This window comes from Geotrypetes seraphini, chromosome 11 (assembly GCF_902459505.1).
Source record: "Geotrypetes seraphini chromosome 11, aGeoSer1.1, whole genome shotgun sequence".
NCBI lineage: Eukaryota > Metazoa > Chordata > Amphibia > Gymnophiona > Dermophiidae > Geotrypetes > Geotrypetes seraphini.
The window spans coordinates 60248882-60269407 of NC_047094.1; the positions used below are offsets into that span (position 1 = coordinate 60248882).

General features: G+C 41.7%; 1 protein-coding gene across 3 annotated transcripts in view; it reads right to left on the bottom strand.

Annotated features, from left to right (window-relative positions):
- Positions 1-9434, bottom strand: part of LOC117345779 (mitochondrial import inner membrane translocase subunit TIM16-like) — a 638816-nt gene extending 629382 nt beyond the window's left edge. For 2 of the 3 annotated variants that reach the window (XM_033914922.1, XM_033914919.1), the window contains exon 1: positions 9293-9434. In XM_033914922.1, the coding sequence (XP_033770813.1) occupies positions 9293-9352 (60 nt within the window). In that variant the 5' untranslated portion in view covers positions 9353-9434. Of the gene's footprint in view, positions 1-8743; positions 9224-9292 lie in introns of those variants that run through there. The other variant, XM_033914920.1, reaches the window with a different exon arrangement.
- Positions 9435-20526: the final 11092 nt, after the last annotated feature.

The following is a 20526-nucleotide window of genomic DNA, read 5'->3' on the forward strand; positions in this document are numbered from 1 at the left end:
TACAAAAAGCTATTGAAGATGCAGCAGCATTAACTAAAAGAGTGGAAGTGACGGAAAACAGAATAAACTTAATAGAAGATAACTTTGAACAACTCAATCTGAACGCAAGACAAAACAAAATGAATTTGTGGAGGCAGCAGAAACATTCTAAGCAAAGGCAGAAGGGGCTGAGAATGAGATAAGCTCCATGGGGAACAGATGGAATGGGAGATGGGGAGTGAGAATGGAACCCCATGGAGAAAGATGAACAGTAGGGGGCAGGGTAGAGGAAGGAGAATGTAGCAAAGAGATGGGATTGTTTTCTTCCCCTCAAACCTTGAGCTCTCCTTTCTTTTTGCTCCACACATCGATATCTGTGCATGCTCAGAGGCCCTCCAGATGTGGCCCTGAGCTCATGGGCCTTCCAAACCCGGACTAACTGCCGGATTTTGGAAATTGCTCTATCACCAGGAGGGGGGGAGAAGGGGGCAGAGAGGAGGAAAGGCACTAGTGCCGGCAGTGACAGGCTCGCATCTTATCTTGGCATATAGTTTGCGATTTACTGGCATAAACATACAGGAGATGAGTCTTTTTCAATTGAAAAAAAAAAAGCTTCAGAATGAGGGGGCATAGGATGAAGGTGAAAATAGGACAACTCAGGAGTAGCCTGAGGAAATACTTCTTAACGAAAAGGATGGTGAATTTGTGTAACAGCCTCTTGGTGAAGGTGGTGGAGACAAAAAATGTGGCTTCAATAAAGCTGGGGACAAATACGTAGGACTTCTAAGGGACAGGAAGGGATAGTAGATGGTGTGAATGGACAGACTGGATAGGCCATCTAATCTTTACTGCCATAATTTTTCTCTGTTTGTATCACTGTCCAGTTTAAGTATGTCTAGCTTTTCCCCTTCAATTGTTTGTTTTTTTAACAGTGCAGCTGCAAACTCCCGACATGTCTTCCAAAAATTTATTTTAACTTCACAGCTTCCTCCTGCTTCATGGAGGACTTTCAGCTCAGTTAAGACTTTTAATCTTTTAGGAGTCACGTGAGGGTATTTGGGTTTTTTCTCCTCCCTCCCCCTTTCCCATTCAGTCCTGCTTAACAGCAACAGATCGTTCGTTCCCTCTTGAACCCTGCACTAGTATGGTATATATTGTACATTAGGGTTGTTCAGAAAAACCTAAAGTTGGAAAAACTGTGTGAATTTAAGTTTTTCCCATGAATTTGATTGTGCTTGATCAGAAAATAATTTTTAAAGCCCCTCCTGGGGTTGCTTAAAGCCTCTGATTACATAAAGCTCCATTTTTCTTAAACTTTGTTATTATATTTGCTTATTGGAACAAATTTCTTGGTATTATAGCTGTAACTTTTATGTTTTCACACTCAGCAATAATTCATTGCTAAAAAGACATTTAATGCACAAACTCTAGCAGCATTTTATTAAATGAACCTTCACTATCTGCACTTTATTGTAGAAAATAGCAAAAAATTAACATACATTCTCTAACACATACATTTTTTTTTAATACAAATTTAATGATTACAATATCAGATGATACCAGGAAAAAAAGGTCTTACACATTAACAATATTTATACATACAAACAAAATTCCTTTCCAACCCCATAACTATGGAAGACATGCTACAATTTCTAACTACAAAAATAAGAAGAAAACTAAGAATTGGTTTTTGATTCATCCTTGTGAATCTTTAACCAGTCCCTACTGTTTGGGACTTACATCCTCCAATTTCTCAGTAGTGAAACACATTTAAAGAAAGAAAACTCATTTCTGTTCTCGAGCTAATAAGAATTGTTGCAATTGAATGGGATCCCAAAATACATATTCAATGTCTTGTAATTTAACAAGACATTTACATGGAAATTTTAAATAAAATGATGCCTTAAGAGCTAAAACTCTTGTTTTTAATTTTAAAAATTCTTTCCTTCTTAATTGCATAGCTCTTGAGACATCGGGAAAAATTCTAACCAAATCTCCACAAAATTTTGTCAACCTATTTTTGAAGTAAAGTTTCATTATTAACATTTTATCTCTCTCACTCATGCATGTTATTAACATAGTGGATACATTTTGGTGTAGTAATCTACCAATGGCGTTCCAAACACTCAAGCAAAAACCTAGGCATGTTTACATGCGTTCCAGATTGGTACAGTTGTGCCCAGAACAGCTATTCTTCCATGATGCCTGGTGTCTGCCTGTCTACTCCTAAAGAAATCAATTCAAGCTCTGAACATACTAACAGTAAATCCCCATATGTTCGGTAAAAAGCGCAGTGCAGTGCGAACCCGTGGTGTTAACCCATGGGTTAAAAGCGTGTTCTGTTCTATATAATCTGGCTGCACCTAGGCCAAATTGAAATGATTTCTTATTAATGTCCACGCGTAGGGCCAGCTAAACTGCAACCATCCCTTTGACCTCATTTGTGTTAAGAGCCAGCACATGTGCAAATCGCATCTACAACCAACAAGGATGATCTGTACATGCATCTCGATCGCAGTAGGGCGTGCATCCGATCACAAGAGAAAACAACAAGGAAGAGAAAATACCAGGACTTGAACTGCATGTACACTAATGCAAGGAGCCTAAAAAACAAAATGGGGGAATTAGAAGTCATGGCCAATAATGAGAGTCTAGACATCATAGGGATCATGGAAACATGGTGGAACAAGGAAAACAATTGGGACATAGTTCTGCCAGGGTACAAGCTCTACCGAAGAGACAGGACATATCAGAAAGGAGGAGGAATCACACTATACATCAAGGACACCATTAAATCGACCAGCGTGGATGCGGCAGCAACAAATGACCAACTAGAATCACTATTGGTTAAAATAACAGGAAGGAACGGAACCGAGATAAAGATGGGATTGTACTACCGTCCACCTGGGCAAACTGAAGCAAATGATACAGAAATGGAAGCCGAATTGAGGCAGAAATGCAAGAACACTAACACCATAGTTATGGGAGACTTCAACTATCCCAGGATAGACTGGAGTCTTGGAATTTCAAAATGTACAAAGGAAACGGAGTTCCTGGAGACTGTACGAGACTGCTTCATGGAACAACTTGTCAAGGAACCAACGAGATGGTCAGCGATTCTGGATCTAATCCTCAACGGGCTGAAAGGACCTGCAAAGAGACTGGAAGTAGTGGGTCCATTAGGTAACAGTGACCACAATATGATCCAGTTCAAAGTGGAAGTAGGATTACCAAAAGGAAAGAGGACAAATGCAACAACGTTTAACTTCAAGAAAGGGAACTATGACGCAATGAGACGAATGGTGAAAAACCCCCTCAAAAACAGCTCAAAGAAGGCGCAGACTGTGGAGCAAGCCTGGTCCTTATTCAAAGATACGGTAAACGAGGCGCAAAACCTGTATATACCCAGATTTAGAAAAGGATGCAAAAAGAATCAAACAAAAGACCCGGCATGGATAACCACTGAAGTAAAGAAAGTGATAGGAGACAAGAAAAGGACATTTCGGAAGTGAAAAAAGGACAAAACCGAAGAAAATTGGAAAGAGCACAGGAAGCAACAAAAAGAGTGTCACCGAGTGGTCAGAATAGCAAAGAAAGAATATGAAGAGAGACTAGCTAAGGAAGCACAAAATTTTAAACCATTCTTCCGATATGTGAAAGGAAAGCAGCCGGCGAGGGAGGAGGTGGAACCTCTGGATGAAGGCAACAAGAAGGGAGTGGTGAAGGAGGAAAAAGAGGTGGCTGACAGACTAAACATGTTCTTCTTGCCGGTCTTTACAAGAGAAGACACATCCAACATGCCGGAACCGGAAAAAAATCTTCAGGGGAGATCAAGAGGGAAAATTATCATGCATAGAGATAAACCTCGAAGACATACTCAAGCAGATAGATAGACTAAAAGCTGACAAATCTCCGGGCCCAGACGGAATCCACCCGAGAACACTGAAAGAGCTCAGAGTCGAAACAGCGGAGTTACTGCAGCAGATTGCAACCTAACCTTGAAAACAGGAGTAATCCCAGAGGACTGGAGGATAGCAAATGTAACACCTATCTTCAAAAAGGATCGAGAGGCGACCCAGGAAACTACAGACCGGTAAGCTTAACCTCAGTTCCGGGGAAGATGGCCGAATCATTGATCAAGGAAGGTATCAATGAGTATTTAGAAAAAAAATAATCTGATGAGAACAAGCCAGCATGGTTTCTGTAAAGGAAGATCATACCTAACAAACCTACTGCATTTCTTTGAGGGGATAAGCAAGCAATTGGACAAGGGTGATCCCATAGACATCGTATATCTCGATTTCCAAAAAGCCTTCGACAAGGTACCTCATGAGCGCCTACTGAGGAAAATGTGGAGCCACGGGGTGGTAGGGGACGTGCACAGATGGATCAGGAATTGGCTGGCGGACAGGAAACAGAGGGTAGGAGTAAAAGGGCAATACTCGGGCTGGATAGGGGTCACAAGTGGGGTCCCACAGGGGTCAGTGTTGGGACCGCTGCTGTTCAATATATTCATTAATGACCTGGAAACAGGGACAAAGTGTGAAGTTATAAAATTCATGGACGACACAAAACTCTCCAGTAGAGTCATAAATGTTGAGGAATGCAAAGAATTACAAGGAGACCTGAACAAACTGAGTGAGTGGGCAAAAAGATGGCAGATGAGCTTCAATGTAGAGAAATGTAAAGTCTTGCATGTGGGGAAGGGGAACCCAATGTACAGCTATACGATGGGAGGGAAGGTACTGGGGGAAGGCTGCCTAGAAAAAGACTTGGGGTTATTGGTGGATAAAACAATGAAGCCGGCGGCGCAATGTGCAGTGGCCTCAAAGAAAGCGAACAGAATGTTGGGCATAATCAAAAAGGGTATCACTACCAGAACAAAGGAGGTTATTCTACCACTGTATCAAGCAATGGTACACCCACATCTGGAGTACTGTGTCCAATACTGGTCGCCCTACCTTAAGAAGGATATGGCGATACTCGAGAGGGTCCAGAGAAGAGCGACAAGGATGATTAAGGGCATGGAAAACCTTTCATATGCTGAAAGGTTGGAGAGGCTGGGGCTCTTTACCCTGGAAAAGCGGAGACTTAGAGGGGACATGATAGAGGCTTATAAAATCATGAAAGGCATAGAGAAGGTGGAGAAGGACAGATTCTTCAGACTAACCGGGCCAACAAAAACAAGAGGGCATTCAGAAAAATTGAAAGGAGACAGATACAAAATGAATGCTAGGAAGTTCTTCACTCAGAGGGTGGTCAACACCTGGAATGTGCTCCCAGTGAAGGTGATAGGGCAGAGTACAATATTGGGCTTCAAAAAGGGATTGGATGACTTCCTGAGAAGGAGAAGGGGACTGAAGGGTACAAACAGAGGGTAACTATACAGTTACTAAATGAATAGGAAATAAAGAATTTAGGTTAAGGACCACTTACAGGTCACGGACCTGGGGGACCGCCCTGGGAGCGGACTGCTGGGCACGATGGACCCTTTGTCTGACCCGACAGAGGCAATGCTTATGTTCTTATGTTACATCATTTGCATGCTGAAGCTGTTGTGAATAGGTCGCTCAGCAAGACTCAGCCACGGATTGCCCAACAATGGTGAATTTAGTGAATCTAGGCCTATGTGTTTCTGAGCTGTAGTCTCTTTTTAGAGGTACCGATTTAACTTGCAGCAGAACAATAGACCTGGGATAAGCAATGAGGAGATACAGAGCATGGAGGCTCAAAAATAAAACATATTATTTCTTGAGGATCTTAAATGGTATTCATTATTGGAAGGTCTGTTTCTATGATGACTTGGCCTGATGCTAGAAAGGAGCAATCAAACATTTAGAGTGCATTGGCGACTCCCTTGCATTTTACTGAGATTCTTTGGGAATGAGCAAATGCAGTGACCCTCACCAGCTTTCTGGATGCTACAGCTATTCAAGGCTCATGTTCTCTCTTCATGAAAACTGGATTAGGATTAGCCTGCGGGAGAGGTGTGCTCCAGCTAACTCCTGATGTTTGGAAAGATAGTCAAATTTGCATTAGTTTGTGCAGAGCATGACTTGATTTCTGTAGGAACAGACAGACAGATACCAGGCATCGTGGAAGAAAAGAATAGTTGTTCTGGGCACAACTGTACCAACCTGGAACGTATGTATAACATGCCCAGATTCTGTGCCTGTTCTTAATAAGACTTTTTATAACTAAGGCATGCTGTTTGAGCACTACTTATATATTTAAAGTATTTCAAATTAACAAAGCTGATTATTCTTTCTTGCAAAACTAGCTAAGGCAAAAGTTGGTAATCAGAATGAAACTCCTTGTGCCTCACCGCTGATTTTGCTAGCTTTTCAGCAGAAAATGCATTCTGTACTTGTATCTTACGTCTACAAAACTAAAGAAACTCAGCTTCTATTCCCTCTGATCATGTGCAGCCAGCCTCAGAAGCCATACAGAAGAGAAAGAGTTAAAATAAAAGACTTAGAAGGAAAAGAGGGCGGAAATGAAAGTCTTGTGACATGAAAGAGGAAAAAAATCATCACAGCATACAACATAAAAAATACTTCAAAATATCTCAAACTAGGACCATGCATGTTTAATTTAAAATCAGTCAGCTGAAGGAAAGCAAAGCCAAACAGGAAAACCTTGGTTGATTTTACTATGTCAAGTAATTGGTGCTATTAAAGCAACTGTGAACAGGGAAGCCCTGCATGAAATATGTTAATTAATAAACCCAGTTTCGCCTACTCAGCCTGGAAAAAAAATAGAAACATTGTAGGCACTGAATACAGTGTCTTGCCATTGAATTCAAAAAATACAAAATAAAATAAAACTATTGCCCTCCAAATTTAATGCATCAGTTAGAAAATTAATTTGCAAGGCAGAATGAACTTAAGTATCTAAAAGTAGCAGATGAGAAGACATTTTACCATCTTTTCAATAATAGAGAAAAAATATTCCACAATAGTAATATTGTATATTCCAGGGAAAAAAAACAGCAAAGAAGTCTTTGTATATTACAAAAGACCTTCAGCTTCATGCAAGCAACACATTCATTTCCTGCCAAGGGAAATTCTACAAACCCCAAGCAGGAAAAAACTCTCATTCAGCTACAAAAAATAGAAGACAATTCTAATACTGTTAGAAAAAAAAAAGACCCCATGGCAACAAGGTCTATTGCTGTTTGTACCTCCACTCAGTTTTTAGGGCAGAGGGGGGACTGGGTAAAACGATGATCTGCAGACCCCACAGACCTCTACCCCACAGGACGAGTGGGATCCATGAGGTCTGCAGGAGTTAAAATGAGAATCGCTGCAGACCCCACACCATGGTCACTTTCTTTTTAAGGCTGTGTGCTTTAGTTCCATGGGATCAGTGGGGCCCCCAGGTAGAAGGCATTTGGGATACTGGGGCGCAGAAAATCTGGGCACAACAAAAGGGAGCACTAGGAAGAGACAGCGGGAAATTCATATGGTATTCAGCATCAGCAATCCCAACCACAGAAAAAAACCCCAGCATGGGTAGAAGTTAAAAGGTGGACCCCATGGAACTAAAAGCGCACAGCCTTAAAAAGAAAGTGGCCGTGGCGAAAGATCTTCATTTTTTTTACTCCTACAGATTTCACTCACTCCTATGGAACCCAAAGAACCCGCTGGGGGGGGGGGGGGGGGAGTGGACAAGATGAGGATATGTGGGGTAAGCAGGATCCCCGAGGCCCATAGGAGTTAAAACAAGGATCCCCGTGGACCCCATGCCACAGCCGCTTTTTAAAGCCGTGCTGTAGAAATTTGCAGGATCCTCGTTTTACCCAGTCCCGGCAGAGGGAAGAGTATCCCATAATCTGTCCTATTTGTCCTTACTAATGTCGCTGGCTGCATGCACAGAGCAAAAGATTAAACAAAACAAAAGTAAGATTACTCATCAATTACATATTCCATGATTCAAGAACCTGTGCACTTTTACAAGAAGCAATATATTATTCCTAAATACTTCTCCAGGTTAGAAAAAAAAAAAAAAATAGGCCAGTGCAAGAATACTAGGTGCCCTAGACAATCTTTCATCCTTACACTCCCCTCAATTAGGGATCCTTTTTCAAAACTGTGGTAGGTGCTAGCGCACACTTACCACAAAGTAGGCTTCCTGCAGGACATGCGTTGGTATCTTGGGAGTAAAATGGCCAATTTGCAAGAGCACAAAGCAAGCTAAAAAATATGTTTAATTTTCTGGGAAGGAGGTATGTTAGGGGGTAGAGAGATGGCATGATGACGCTAATCAGTTAGTACATGAGGCACTACTGCAGGGGTGTCAAAGTCCCTCCTCGAGGGCCGCAATCCAGTTGGGTTTTCAGGATTTCCCCAATGAATATGCATGATATCTATTTTCATGCACTGCTTTCATTGTATACTAATAGATCTCATGATAATTCATTGGGGAAATCCTGAAAACCCAAATGGATTTGCGCCCTCGAGGAGGGACTTGTAGCACAGAGGGCCTTACCACTTACCAGTGGCAGTAGGGACTCGCACAGTCAAAATTAGCGGCCTATTCCAGATACAGCAAAAGTGGCCCTGGCACATGGCAAAGACCCATAGTAAGGGAACGCAATGGCCACTTTCACCAAGGCTTTTAATAAAAGGGTCCATTCATTTGTAGGTCCCCAGCTCATAGCCTCTCTCTCCATAATATTAATAGTTAAACTCTATAATCATGATCACTTTACAAGAAGTCCATTAAGACTCATACCTAGATATCATAGTTTTAAATATTACACCTTTTTTTGCAGGTAAAGGTGCAGATGGCTGTTTCCATTGTATGTGGCTGTCAGAGACATTGTTTTGCTTCCACTGTTGCTGCCTTTTGCTTTCTCCCTAAAGCTACCGCCCTAGGCTACCTTCTTTGGTCGGCCGTTGATAAAAAAAACAACAACCCACATTCTTCCAATTCGTTTGAGACAGAAGGGTGTATTCAGGGGAATTAACTGCGCCCTCCAACCCACGTTTCCGGGAATATTTTTGCCTTTTTCCCCTCCTTGGCATACTAGGAAGACTCCAGCTTCACCCGTGTGCAGACAGCGGGAGCATTTACAGTGCCCCTTCCTGTACCGGGACAGGCTAAGGCTGGTGCTGGCAGTGTAAAGTCACTGCATGAAGGGTGCGAAGGAGCAGGCAGCATATGCAGTCAGTGAAAGGAGCGTGGGGAGAGCACTGGGACAGGTTACATACAGTCAGCCAGAGACGGGGGATAACATGCGATACCACGCGTTAAGCCTCAGCCTGCGCTTGGCAGCAAATAGAGGCACTGCTCCTGAACCCCAGCTCACCTCCTTCTTGGGGATGCGCGGCACCGTGTTCCTAAACTTGGACGTCTTAAAACGATTCATTGCTGCGAGTAGAGGAGACTCCGACAGTGAACAAGCGAGGAACGACAAGGGGCGTGGCCTGAACTAGAAACACCCCCCCAAGCTTTTCGCAGCCACAGCCACCGCCCCCCATCCCGCCTCCTATAGGCACTCCGCTACATCACCTGTCATCTAACGAGCAGCTTACTACTATAAATGTCTGTTCATAGACCAGTCTGGTGAATAGCAATAGTCCTTAAAGTATCAAACTAAACATAATCGCAAAATAATATATAATAGTATTATAAAGGGAAGTACCTGACAAATTATTTTTCTTCCATTTTGCAAGTTTGTTAAGATATGGTAAGAAATAAACTGAGCAGAGAGGTTTGTGTCCCACTAGTTTAGCTCTATTTCTCTCTCATCAGAGCTTCAGTACTAGTACATTAATCATGATCTCTGCTTTCATGAGAGGCAAGCCTTAAAGAAGTAAATCAAGTGGTCCACCAGTCGAAAATCTGAGCACACCTTCCTGCTTACTGCTTCCTTTTGCCCATAGGAGCCATCTCTGTGGGTGCTTGAGCAACCCCAAGATTTAACCAGTTCCTTGATTGTGTCCAAGGAGAGGCCCTTTCCACTGAGTTTAGCATCCCCATTTATTTTGAAAAGTTGGTTCCTATGTTCTTGACCTGTCCTTTTTCCCTTTACTGCAAGTACATGTGCTCTGAAATCGATGTACATACTTTTAACTATTGGGTGGAAGACAATTTTCAGCTCAAAAACTTACCCCAACTACTGTCTACTTTGTCTATATTCTTTCAGAAGCTCCAAAGAAAAAAAACAATATCATTTAACTAGTGTTTAAGCCCATTACATTAACGGGTGCTAGTAAAGCCTCCTTCCCTCACATGTCCCCTATTTTCAGCCTCAGCTCCAAACCCATTTTACCCCCCCCCCCCCAGCCCCCTTCTCCCATCTGTTCACTTTCAGTCCGAGCCCCCTTTTCTCACCAGCAGCATTTCCCTCCCCACTTCCCTGTCCAGGAGTACCCCCTTTCCAGTCATGTTTTCAGGATATCCACAACAAATATGCATGAGATTGACTTGCATACCCTCCTCCATAGTATGCAAATCTTTTTCATGCATATTCATTAAAAATCTAACACATATATGCTCTAACACAGTGGTCTCAAACTCGCGGCCCGCCAGGTACTATTTTGAGGCCCTCAGTATGTTTATCATAATCACAAAAGTAAAATAAAACAGTTTCTTGATCATATGTCTCTTTAGCTATAAATGACAATATTAGTATTAAGACTTAGCCAAAAGGAAAGATTTATAAACTATAAAGAGTTTTACCTCATGCAAAATTGTCATTTCTTTAATAAGACATTAACTATTTTTTCTGAGGCCCTCCAAGTACCTACAAATCCAAAATGTGGCCCTGCAAAGGGTTTGAGTTTGAGACCACTGCTCTAACACATATATGCTGCCTCATTTGGCAGTGGTTCCCAAACTTGTCCAGGAGGATCCCCTATCAGACTTTGCAGGATGAATATTCATGAGAGATTTGCATAGAGTACATGCAAATTTCTCATATATATTCATTATGGATATCCAGAAAACCTGACTGGCTGTGGAGACCCCAGGACAGGTTTGGGAATCACTGCTATACAATATTAAATCCAAATACATATTCTGCATCCCCGCTTCCCCAGTATTGGAAGTAAAGCAGAACTAGGACAGTTCCCTATAAAAGTCATCATACAAAATAAAAAGTCTGATTCTACTGTTATCTCAGTAACAGCAACATAAACCTTCTCAGCATTATTACAGGCTCACAAAGGAAAAGAGGCCATAAATAGTGTGATTAGAAAAATAAAATGTTCTGACACAAAACCCCTCTTCTATTAAACTGCGCTAGCAATTTTTAGTGCGGTGAGCCACACTGAATGTCCCGCGCTGCTCCCAACACTCATAGAGTTCTTATGAGCATTGGGAGCAGTGTGGGCCATTCAGCGCGGCTCTCTGTGCTAAAAACTGCTAGCGCAGTTTAATAGAAGAGGGGGGAAAGGTAGGAAAAAAAGATTTTACTTTCAATATTTTAAATATGTTACATTTGTGTATCTTATATGTCTGCTTTTTGCTCAGAACAGAAAATAATGTATTTCTAAGTTTCACAAGCTCTGCATCGTGTGCAGAGTCTGACTTCTTTAGCCATCTTTTAAAATTGCAGTCCCTTATGTTGTACTGGGGAAGGATCTGCACATGTAACCAAATAAGGGATTCTGCTAGTGTATAGTTTCCTTACTGCCTCTTTTACAAAGGCGTGCTAACGGCCCAGAAGCCCATAGAAATTTAAAGGGCTTCGGGGCTGTTGCCGCGTGGCTTTGTAAAAGAGGCCGTTAGTCTATAGGGATCTGAAAAGGGTCTGGGTTATTATTTCCCCCCCCCCCCAGTAGGAGATTCCTAAACCACATATCCACTAGTGAATACTGACACCTAGATGTTGCGACCTGACAGTCACTACAGTGCTAACTTGTTGCAAAAATTATTGTAGTAAAGGGGATGAGACTTGATATATTGTTTTAGTTTTTCTGTGTGGTACAATCAAAGCAATTTACATATTTTTGACAGGTTCTTACTTTGTACCTGTGGCAATGAAGTATTAAGTGACTTACCTAGAGTTACAAGATAGAGAATGACACGGTGACTGTTACGCATGGGTAGCCATGGGTAATCCACAGGAATGGGGCGAAAAAAAGACTGGTAGCAGCGGGTACAGGGACAAGGCCAATCACCACCCCATGGAGTATCTGCTGTGCGTTGCTGCCCTCCCCACCCCTCCTGGTCAGCAGCCTTCCTCACAATTGTGCAGTCCAGCAGCCCCCTCCCTCCTGATCACCAAAGTCCGGGTATCTCTTCCGTTCATCGGGCCATCTCCCTCTCTTCCCCTCATCTTTGCTTGCTCTTTTCAGTTTTCTCTCTCCAAGCGGCCCGGATGCCACAGCCTTCTCACAAGTCGTGTGTGCCTGCCCCAAAACTTCTCTTCTGACATGAGCTTTCTAGACGGAAACAGAAATTTGCTTCAGAGAAGTTGTGGGGTAGTCACACGCAACTTGTGAGAAGGCTGTGGCATCTGGGCCACTCGGAGAGAGAAAACTTCAATTCTGAAAAGCTCCCGTTAAGGTAGAGAGATAGCCCGATGAGGGGAAGAGGTTGAGTGGCACTGAAGGGGAGAGAGAGGGGGAGGGGGGAGGGAGGAGCAGACACTGCATGGAAGTGGGGAGGGAGAGGGAAGCAGACGCTGTTTGGAAGTGGGGAGGAGAGAGAGATGGGAACAGACACTGGATGGGAGAGGAAAGAGAGGGGAGCAGACTTTGGAAGAAAGTGGAGAGGAGAGAGAAAGCACATTCTCCCCCCTTCCCATATGTATCTAAGACCTATGGGTCAATATTTACCCAGTTTGTACGGTTGGTAGTCCTGTAATTTTTATAGGAAAGTATGTTCAATTGTTATTTTTGTTTTAATGTTAATGTTTTTACTTTGTACAACGCTTTGTAGATTCGAAAGAGCGTTTAATCAAAAACTGAATAAACTATAAACTATAACTATAAACTATATAACTATACTGGATGGAAGGAGAGGATAAAGAAAAGAGGGCACATGCTGGATTGGAGGAAGAGAATAGTGAGATACTAGAAGGAGTGAGGGAAACAGGTGGCAAGCTGTAGGTAGACACAATGAAAGGGAAATTGAGGACTGGAAAATTAGAAAGTAGACAAGAGGTAGAAAAGAAATTGAGAAGGAAGAGCAGAAAAGAAAAGGAAGGGAAAGGGAGAGGAGATAGAGCTCAGAGCATTGGGTGAGGGGAGGAGACAGATACCAGATCTGAAGGAAGGAAAGAAAGAGAGATGCTAAAAACCATCTGGGGGAGGGAGGGAGAGATGAAAGGGAAGAAGACAGAGATGCCAGACCATGGGGGGAGTGGAAAGAAGAAGATGGGTGCTAGACCAATGTGGGGGGGGGAAGGAAGAAGCAGACAGTTTTTGGTAGAAGCATAGAAATAGAGCAGATTCCATATGGAAGAAGCAGAGAAGGCAGACAGTGGATGGAAGGAAGAAAATGACGAGAAGATGAAGAAAGCAGAAACCAGACAACAAAGGTAGAAAAAAAATTATATTTCTTTTCTTTTTTTTTTGCTTTAGGATAAAGTAGTATTGTAGCAGTGTTGATAAACGTTTATAAACAAAGCCCTACCAGCTGAAGAGCTCTTCCTCTAGTTTGGCAACCAGAGCTCTAATTTATGAAATGACAATTCAACAAGGAGATCAAGATGGCGTCGAGAATGGACACCTGAATGAGCGGCGCTGCTTACCTCGCCTGAACCAGCACTCGCACTGACTCTCCCTCACATTTCAATATGGGGAAGAGGAAGGGAGCCTCTCGCCCTAACCCTCCGGTGACTGGAGCCTTTCAGTGGATGCTTCAAACGTCGATCCAAAGCGCGTTGGCCCATTTGGGTGAAAAACCCCATTCCACTTCAGGGGAGAACCTGGATTCTTCGGGAACTCTCGGCGCGGGAAGCCGGGCGTCACTGAGCCCGGAGCATAGGCTGATTCCTCCCCAACCTGGAAGTGAACGGGTGCAGGGGTCGGAGGTAGTCCTTCCTCCGAGACTGGGAAGCTTGGAAACCTCTGGGAGAGGGGTACCTGCACGGGACTCTTCAGAGGAAAAAGCAGGAGAACAGTGTCATCTAAGTCCTTGCACCAGAGAAGAAGAGGTGAGAGACGCTCCGGGAGGGAGAACTGTTTTGTTTGGGGAGTTGAGGAAGCCTGAAAAAATTGATATGGAGGCGCTCTGGCAGGCCATATCAATCATGGATTCCAACCTGAAACTTTCTTTGTCTGCCTTGAAAGTGAATTATGGAATTGTCCTTTCTAAAGTTGAGCAACAAGGGTCTATAGTAACTAATCTAAAAGAAAAATTGGAGAAGCATGAAGAGGATTTGGGACAAATGAAAAGAGTGGAATTGGAAAGGATTAAAGAGAGCTCCTATATTTTACGCAAAATGGAGAATTTTGAGAACCAACTATGGAGAAATAACTTGAGAATGTTGAATTTTCCTAAATGTCCTATTATATCACCTGTAGAAATGGTAAAGAAATACTTTCAGGAGACCTTGACCATTCCAATGGAGAATTGACCTCCAATTGTGAGAGCTTATTACCTAAATATTAGACGACCACAGGAGGAGTCCACTCCTATTGGAAAGCAACCGGTTCAAAATGTAGATATGGATTTAACAAATTATTTGGAAAACTCCCTTGAGGTTGTGACTGATAGAACTACCTTGATGCTCACAGTAGCCCTGGAAAGTGACAGGGAATTTATTTTGCGTTTGTATTTTCGTCATATTAATGACAAGTTTTTGGGCTCTAATATATGAATTTTTCCTGACTTAGCTCAAAAAAACCAGAGATGTAGGAAAGAATTCTTGCCATTAAAACCAAGAGTTCTCGCTCTAGGTGCTACATTCCTTGTTAAATTTCCATCAAAATGTTATGTGCTATTTCAAAATAAGAATTTTTTATTTTTTGAGCCCAAACAGTTATTGGAATTCATTACCTCTAAAGAAGGTGTGGCAACCATGAATAATTAGATATGGCCTTCCATCTGGTAGTGAAATGGGTTATCTTATGTCGTTACTCCAATAATTTAATAGTTGAATTGAAATTTATTTCTTTTCTTGATCTCCAATATTGTGGGCTAAATAAGAGTTAATATTACTTGTTTATAATATTTTTTGTGTTAATTTTTATTTCTTCATCTCTGATCTGTATCAAGTTATCATTGTATACTTGTATTATTATAAAATTCAATAAACAAATTAAATAATAATAAAATGACAATTGTACAGAATATTGTTTCTTTTTATACAAAACTATTTGAGGCTTGTGCGGATGAGATCAGATGGTTTGCGGGGACAGGGTGAGGACAGGGACCGAGTTCACAGGGATGGGGCAGAGACAGGGACAACACACACACAGAAACAAACATGTCATGTTAAATCAGGTTTTCTATTCCACTTTTACCTATTCAGTTCAAAATCAGATTACATTACAAGAGGTTGAGTCATTTACCCAGGAAGTGGACAGTTTGTCATGGACATTCAATAGGGTTGCTAGTATAGGTAGGTCAGTACTATTATGTTTAAACAATTTTATTGATGACAACATAACAGCAGAAACAAGAACAAACATTGCCAACAAAATACAGGCAAATACAATCAATCAGTACAACTATTAATACAGTTAAGTCATAGTTACAAACACATAGTACAAGTAAGTCATCATTGGCTCATTGTTTTGTCCCAGGAGTTGCATTAGACAGTTTAAAAAAGGCTTTTACATTTACCATTTCCGTTACTTCGGGGTTGGCTCCCTGTCTTGGTACAGAAATGCTTTTAAAAGTGATAGTGCTCACAAGATCGTTGTATCAGTGGTAGTTAGTTCCAGCAATTTGCTAATTGATTTTGGATGGATAAAGTAATTTGCTTGGTAGACTTTATATTGTTGCATGCTGGGAATTTTAAGTGGAAAAGATTTCTGGTGGAATATCAGGAGGCACCCTATCATGGCAGATAAAGGCCAAATCGCCCATCCATAGCATCTCCTATCTCCTCTTCTCTCTAAGAGGTCCCACATGCCTATGCCATGTTTTCTTGAATTCAGTCTTTGTCTCCCCCACCTCTACTGGGAGACTATTAAATGCATCTACCAGCCTTTAAAAGAGCATTTCCTTAGATTACTCTTGAGCCTATCACTAGAGAATAACATGGGAACAAAATTTGTCCCCTTCCCTGCAGACTCTGTCCTCATTTGCACAAGCCTCAAACATTTATGATATTTAAATCGGGGGGGGGGGGGGGGGGATTAGGGAATCTTGGTGGATGGGTAGGGTTGGGGTGGCGGGGGAATGGGTTTTCTACTTTTGTTGTTTCTGAAAAACATGTGGATTGTTGGATGTTGATTCCCTTGATTCTCCTGTATTCTTTGTTATTTGTACTTTTAGCATTCGCAATAAAAAAAGATTTGAACATAAAGTATAAAAAGGGACATTATTCTGTACAACTGTTTATAAATCACAAATACAGCCTTCCATTTCTATCTGGTTTTGGTACAACCTTCCCAAATATTCAGTTGCCTATGTTTTTATATCATCTAGGAAGGAAATTGGATTGTTTTTCAGACATGGGTGTAGAAGAAAACCTAAACTGTGTAGTGGATGTTTCTGCAGCTTTTGATACTGTAGATCCCATGATTTTGTTAAGGAAATTGCATATGGGAGGAATAGGAGGGGTGCTATTGAAATGGTTAAATTTGCTGTTGGCAAATCACACATTTGTGGTACAAAGTGGTGGTCAGAGTTCTGCTGTGATGTCATTAAATAAGTGAGTGCCACAGGGATCAGCACTATCAGCTTTGCTTTGCATTTTTTAAGTTTATACATTTTATTGAATCATATAAAGCACAATACAAAAAAAACAATGTTGCACCTGAAAATAGCAAAAAGGCATAAAAGTACAACCAATATAACACCTTGGGTTCCACTTACTCTGTAGCTGGACCTTGTTTACGGAATGCTTTGTCGTTTTGAGGCAACGTAAAGATTTGAAGTCCTTCAAATATCTTTGAAAACACATCAATTTGCTAAATCATTTTTTTAGATTCTAAAATGTATCTCTTACTTGATGTGTCTGAGTTCTTGTATAGATGTATTATGTTGTTTTATTTTTTGTATGATGATGCATTTTGTTCTTTTATCCAGGTTTTGTGTATGTGAAGATTGATCGGCGAGGTGGGGTGGTCGCCGGGGCAGGAGGGCCTGGGATCCCTCCTGCCCCGATCTTGTTCGGGGGGGGGGGGGGGAGGGGTGATGGATCGTGGCAGGATAGATTGGCTATCTCTCCTGCTGCGATTGTTGCGGTGAGGAGTGGGCAGGTTGCCGGGGCCGGTGAGCTCATCATGGCAGCCGCAATCAGCTCAGCGACCCCTTTTTCGGCACTTATACCTGTTTTGACTTGGTCTAAGTCAAAATGTATAAGTGCCGACTAGGCAACCTGCCTAAACTTTTGGTTATACCTGCTGTACGCCTACATATAGGTCGGCCCACCTCCTGCCCTTTCCCCTCCTCTAAAAACGCCTCTTTTTGCTCTATGCGTTTAGAGGCAGGGGAAAGGCCTAAGTTGGTTTTAGATACGTCTAAAACCAGCTTTGGTTATGGATACTTGGACGATCAGGCTTCTTGATCGTCTAAATACCCATTTAGGCCACTTTGTAGATGGTTTTTTTGTTTTGATTATGAGGCTATAAGTGGTGTAGAAATAAAAATAAATAAATAAAATAAGTGTCTATTAAATGTTAGAAATGTTCTTTGACGCAAGCAACGATGGATGAATCTGTTGCAGTAACAGTAAGATGCTTGGGCAGCTGGGCACATGATAGAAGGATGTTGCAGAATGCAGAAAAAACATAAATGATATAACAATATTTAACTGAAATCCAAAATAAGAGAATGGGTAAAATTTTTCCCTGTCCCCACAAGTTTTGTCACTGTCACTGCCCCATTCCTGTAAGCTCTGCCTTAATCGCACAAGCCTCGAACACATGATTTTAAAGTGTTTGAGGCTTGTGCAGATTAGGACAGAGCTTGCAGGAATGGGACAGGGACAGGAAAAGAACTTGCTGGGATGGGAAAATTAGTTCCTGTGGGGATGGGTAAAAATTTGTCCCCGTGTCATTCTCTAATCCAAAAGCAGCTTCTGATTTTTTTTTTAATCATTGAATTCAGTTGCCAATTGTCTTAGATATGTTAAGTTTTTCATATTGATACTAGTCAAGTTTTTAGAGAATGACACAAGGCAAAGTTTGTCCCTGTCCCCACAGGCTCTGTCCTCATCCTCACTCCATCTCCAAGGACTGTCCCTGTGTAATTCTCTATGACCTACATCCTATGCCCTCTCATTCTGGAGCTTCCTTTCAAATGTGACTCGACTCATGTACATTTATGTCACGTAGTTATTGTTTATTGAAAGCTTCTATACTGCTACTACTGACTGTGGAGTCAATTCAAGTGGTTTACATGAGCTTCTGTAAAGGTGTTACAATACAGAGTTAGCATTTTCTAAGATGGTTTTCAGTACAGACACATTTATACCATAATCAACCAACCTACATATATGTACACATTTATACCATAGTCAATCATCCTACATATAATACTAGTATTGTGTACTATGTTCATGCTAAATCCTACTTATATGCACACATACCTGTATCATGTTCTATGTTGTGTTCCTAATGGAGATTAGCTGTCTCCTCTGTTGCTTTATTAGCTATATAAACATCTCTATCGTATCTCCCCCCTCTCCCACCTTTCCTCCAAAGTATACATATTGCGATCTTAAAATCTGTCCCCATACACCTTTTGACGAAGACCACCAACTATTTTAGTAGCCTTCACTCTGTCTAGAAAGTTTCAATAAATTTGTTTCAGGACCCTTTTCCACACACTTCCAGAGAGTGTAGGCACTGCTGCTCAATAATCCTTGTTTCTAATGAGATAAAGGGCTCAAAAAGTGTGATATACTTCTGATTTGTAAGACTTGGCATCTCAGTCTCATCCAATCATAAGATGGTACATGTATAGATGTAGTTTGAGAGGGGATGTGCAGAGCTTGGAAAAAGGGATTGTAGAATATTTGTAAATTAAACTTCCATGAGCTGCAATGAATACAAATTCCTCAGACTGATATTTTCCTAGTCTGCCTTTGATTGCTGGAGAGGATGATTTTCCAGGGAAAAGGAATTAGTGACCATCACGAGGGCTTACAGAATTAATGATTGGGAGTTTGAGATCTGAGGTCTTCTTAACATGGAGGACCAGGATCATAAAGGCAGAGAGGAGGCTGAAGGTAGAAAAGGTTCTTCTACTCTCTTCCTCAACACCAAGGACCTCTATCTCCAGCCATCCTTCAAGCACTAGTGTTGCATCAAAAGGAATGTGTTAATCTTTTGAAGTATCCGTTCATGCAAGACGTTACCTCGCAAGTCTGCCCCACTTCATTCTATGAGCATTAGTAATGTTAATTTTTATGGGTCCTCAGAGGGCCACCACGCGCTCAAATATATCTCATAGTGCAGGACTTTATGCACCCTTTCGTCACTGGACCTATGTTTTTATGTCTCATAAATGCTATTAACTTAACTTGAATATAAATATGCTAAAAGTACTTAGCTTAATGACACTAGTCGGGAGGGTAGAAAACATCAGTTGTCCAACATGTTTCGCCCAAATGACAGGGCTTTATCAAGGCTCCCTCTCCCTAGAAAAATAAAAAATATATATGTATTTTTCCTATATGCCTAGCCTTTTACCATATTACTTCTATTAGGTGTACCATATTCATTATAAACTTTCAACCTCTTACCGTTTGAAATCATATTCTCCCTCCAATGCGTCAGAGACGAAATGGCGGTCACGCTTTTAGTCAGCTGTTTTATACGTATACACGACAACCACGTCCCATACTATTGGGGACGTCATTGTGTGACGTAGAGTTTGTTAAGCTTACTCCTCCCCTTTAATACTGTTTACCAGGTTAATTATACCAGACTGGATTCACAAACGTCCCCCAGAACCTAGATCATATTAATGAAGCCCATTCTAATTCATTATTTAATCCCTTAGGAACCACCGTGTTCAGGCGGTAGATCCAACGCTGTTCAGAAAAGTTTAACCTCCCCTCCCAATCACCCTCCAGCTCTTTATCACTCATACACTCTATCACTCTCCATCTTAAATGTTGGATTTCATGGCCTTTCTCAAGCCAGTGCTGGACTATAGGGGCCTGCAACGTCCTGGTATTGATACGAGATTTATGTTCATTCAACCGTATGTTAATCGCCCGTTTAGTTCGCCCCACGTACACCAAGTCACAGGGGCAAACAATAATGTATACCACCCTGATCGATTTACATGTCGTGTTTGACCTGGCTTTTACTGAATATCCTGATTGGGGGTCAGTCCATTGAGCCCCCTCCAGCGTGAGATCACACCATTGGCACTGGTGACATTTGTTGTGCTCAGCATATTCTATTGGATGTGTTACTTTCCTAAGGGTCTGACCTATGGTCTTACCCCTACGGTACGAAA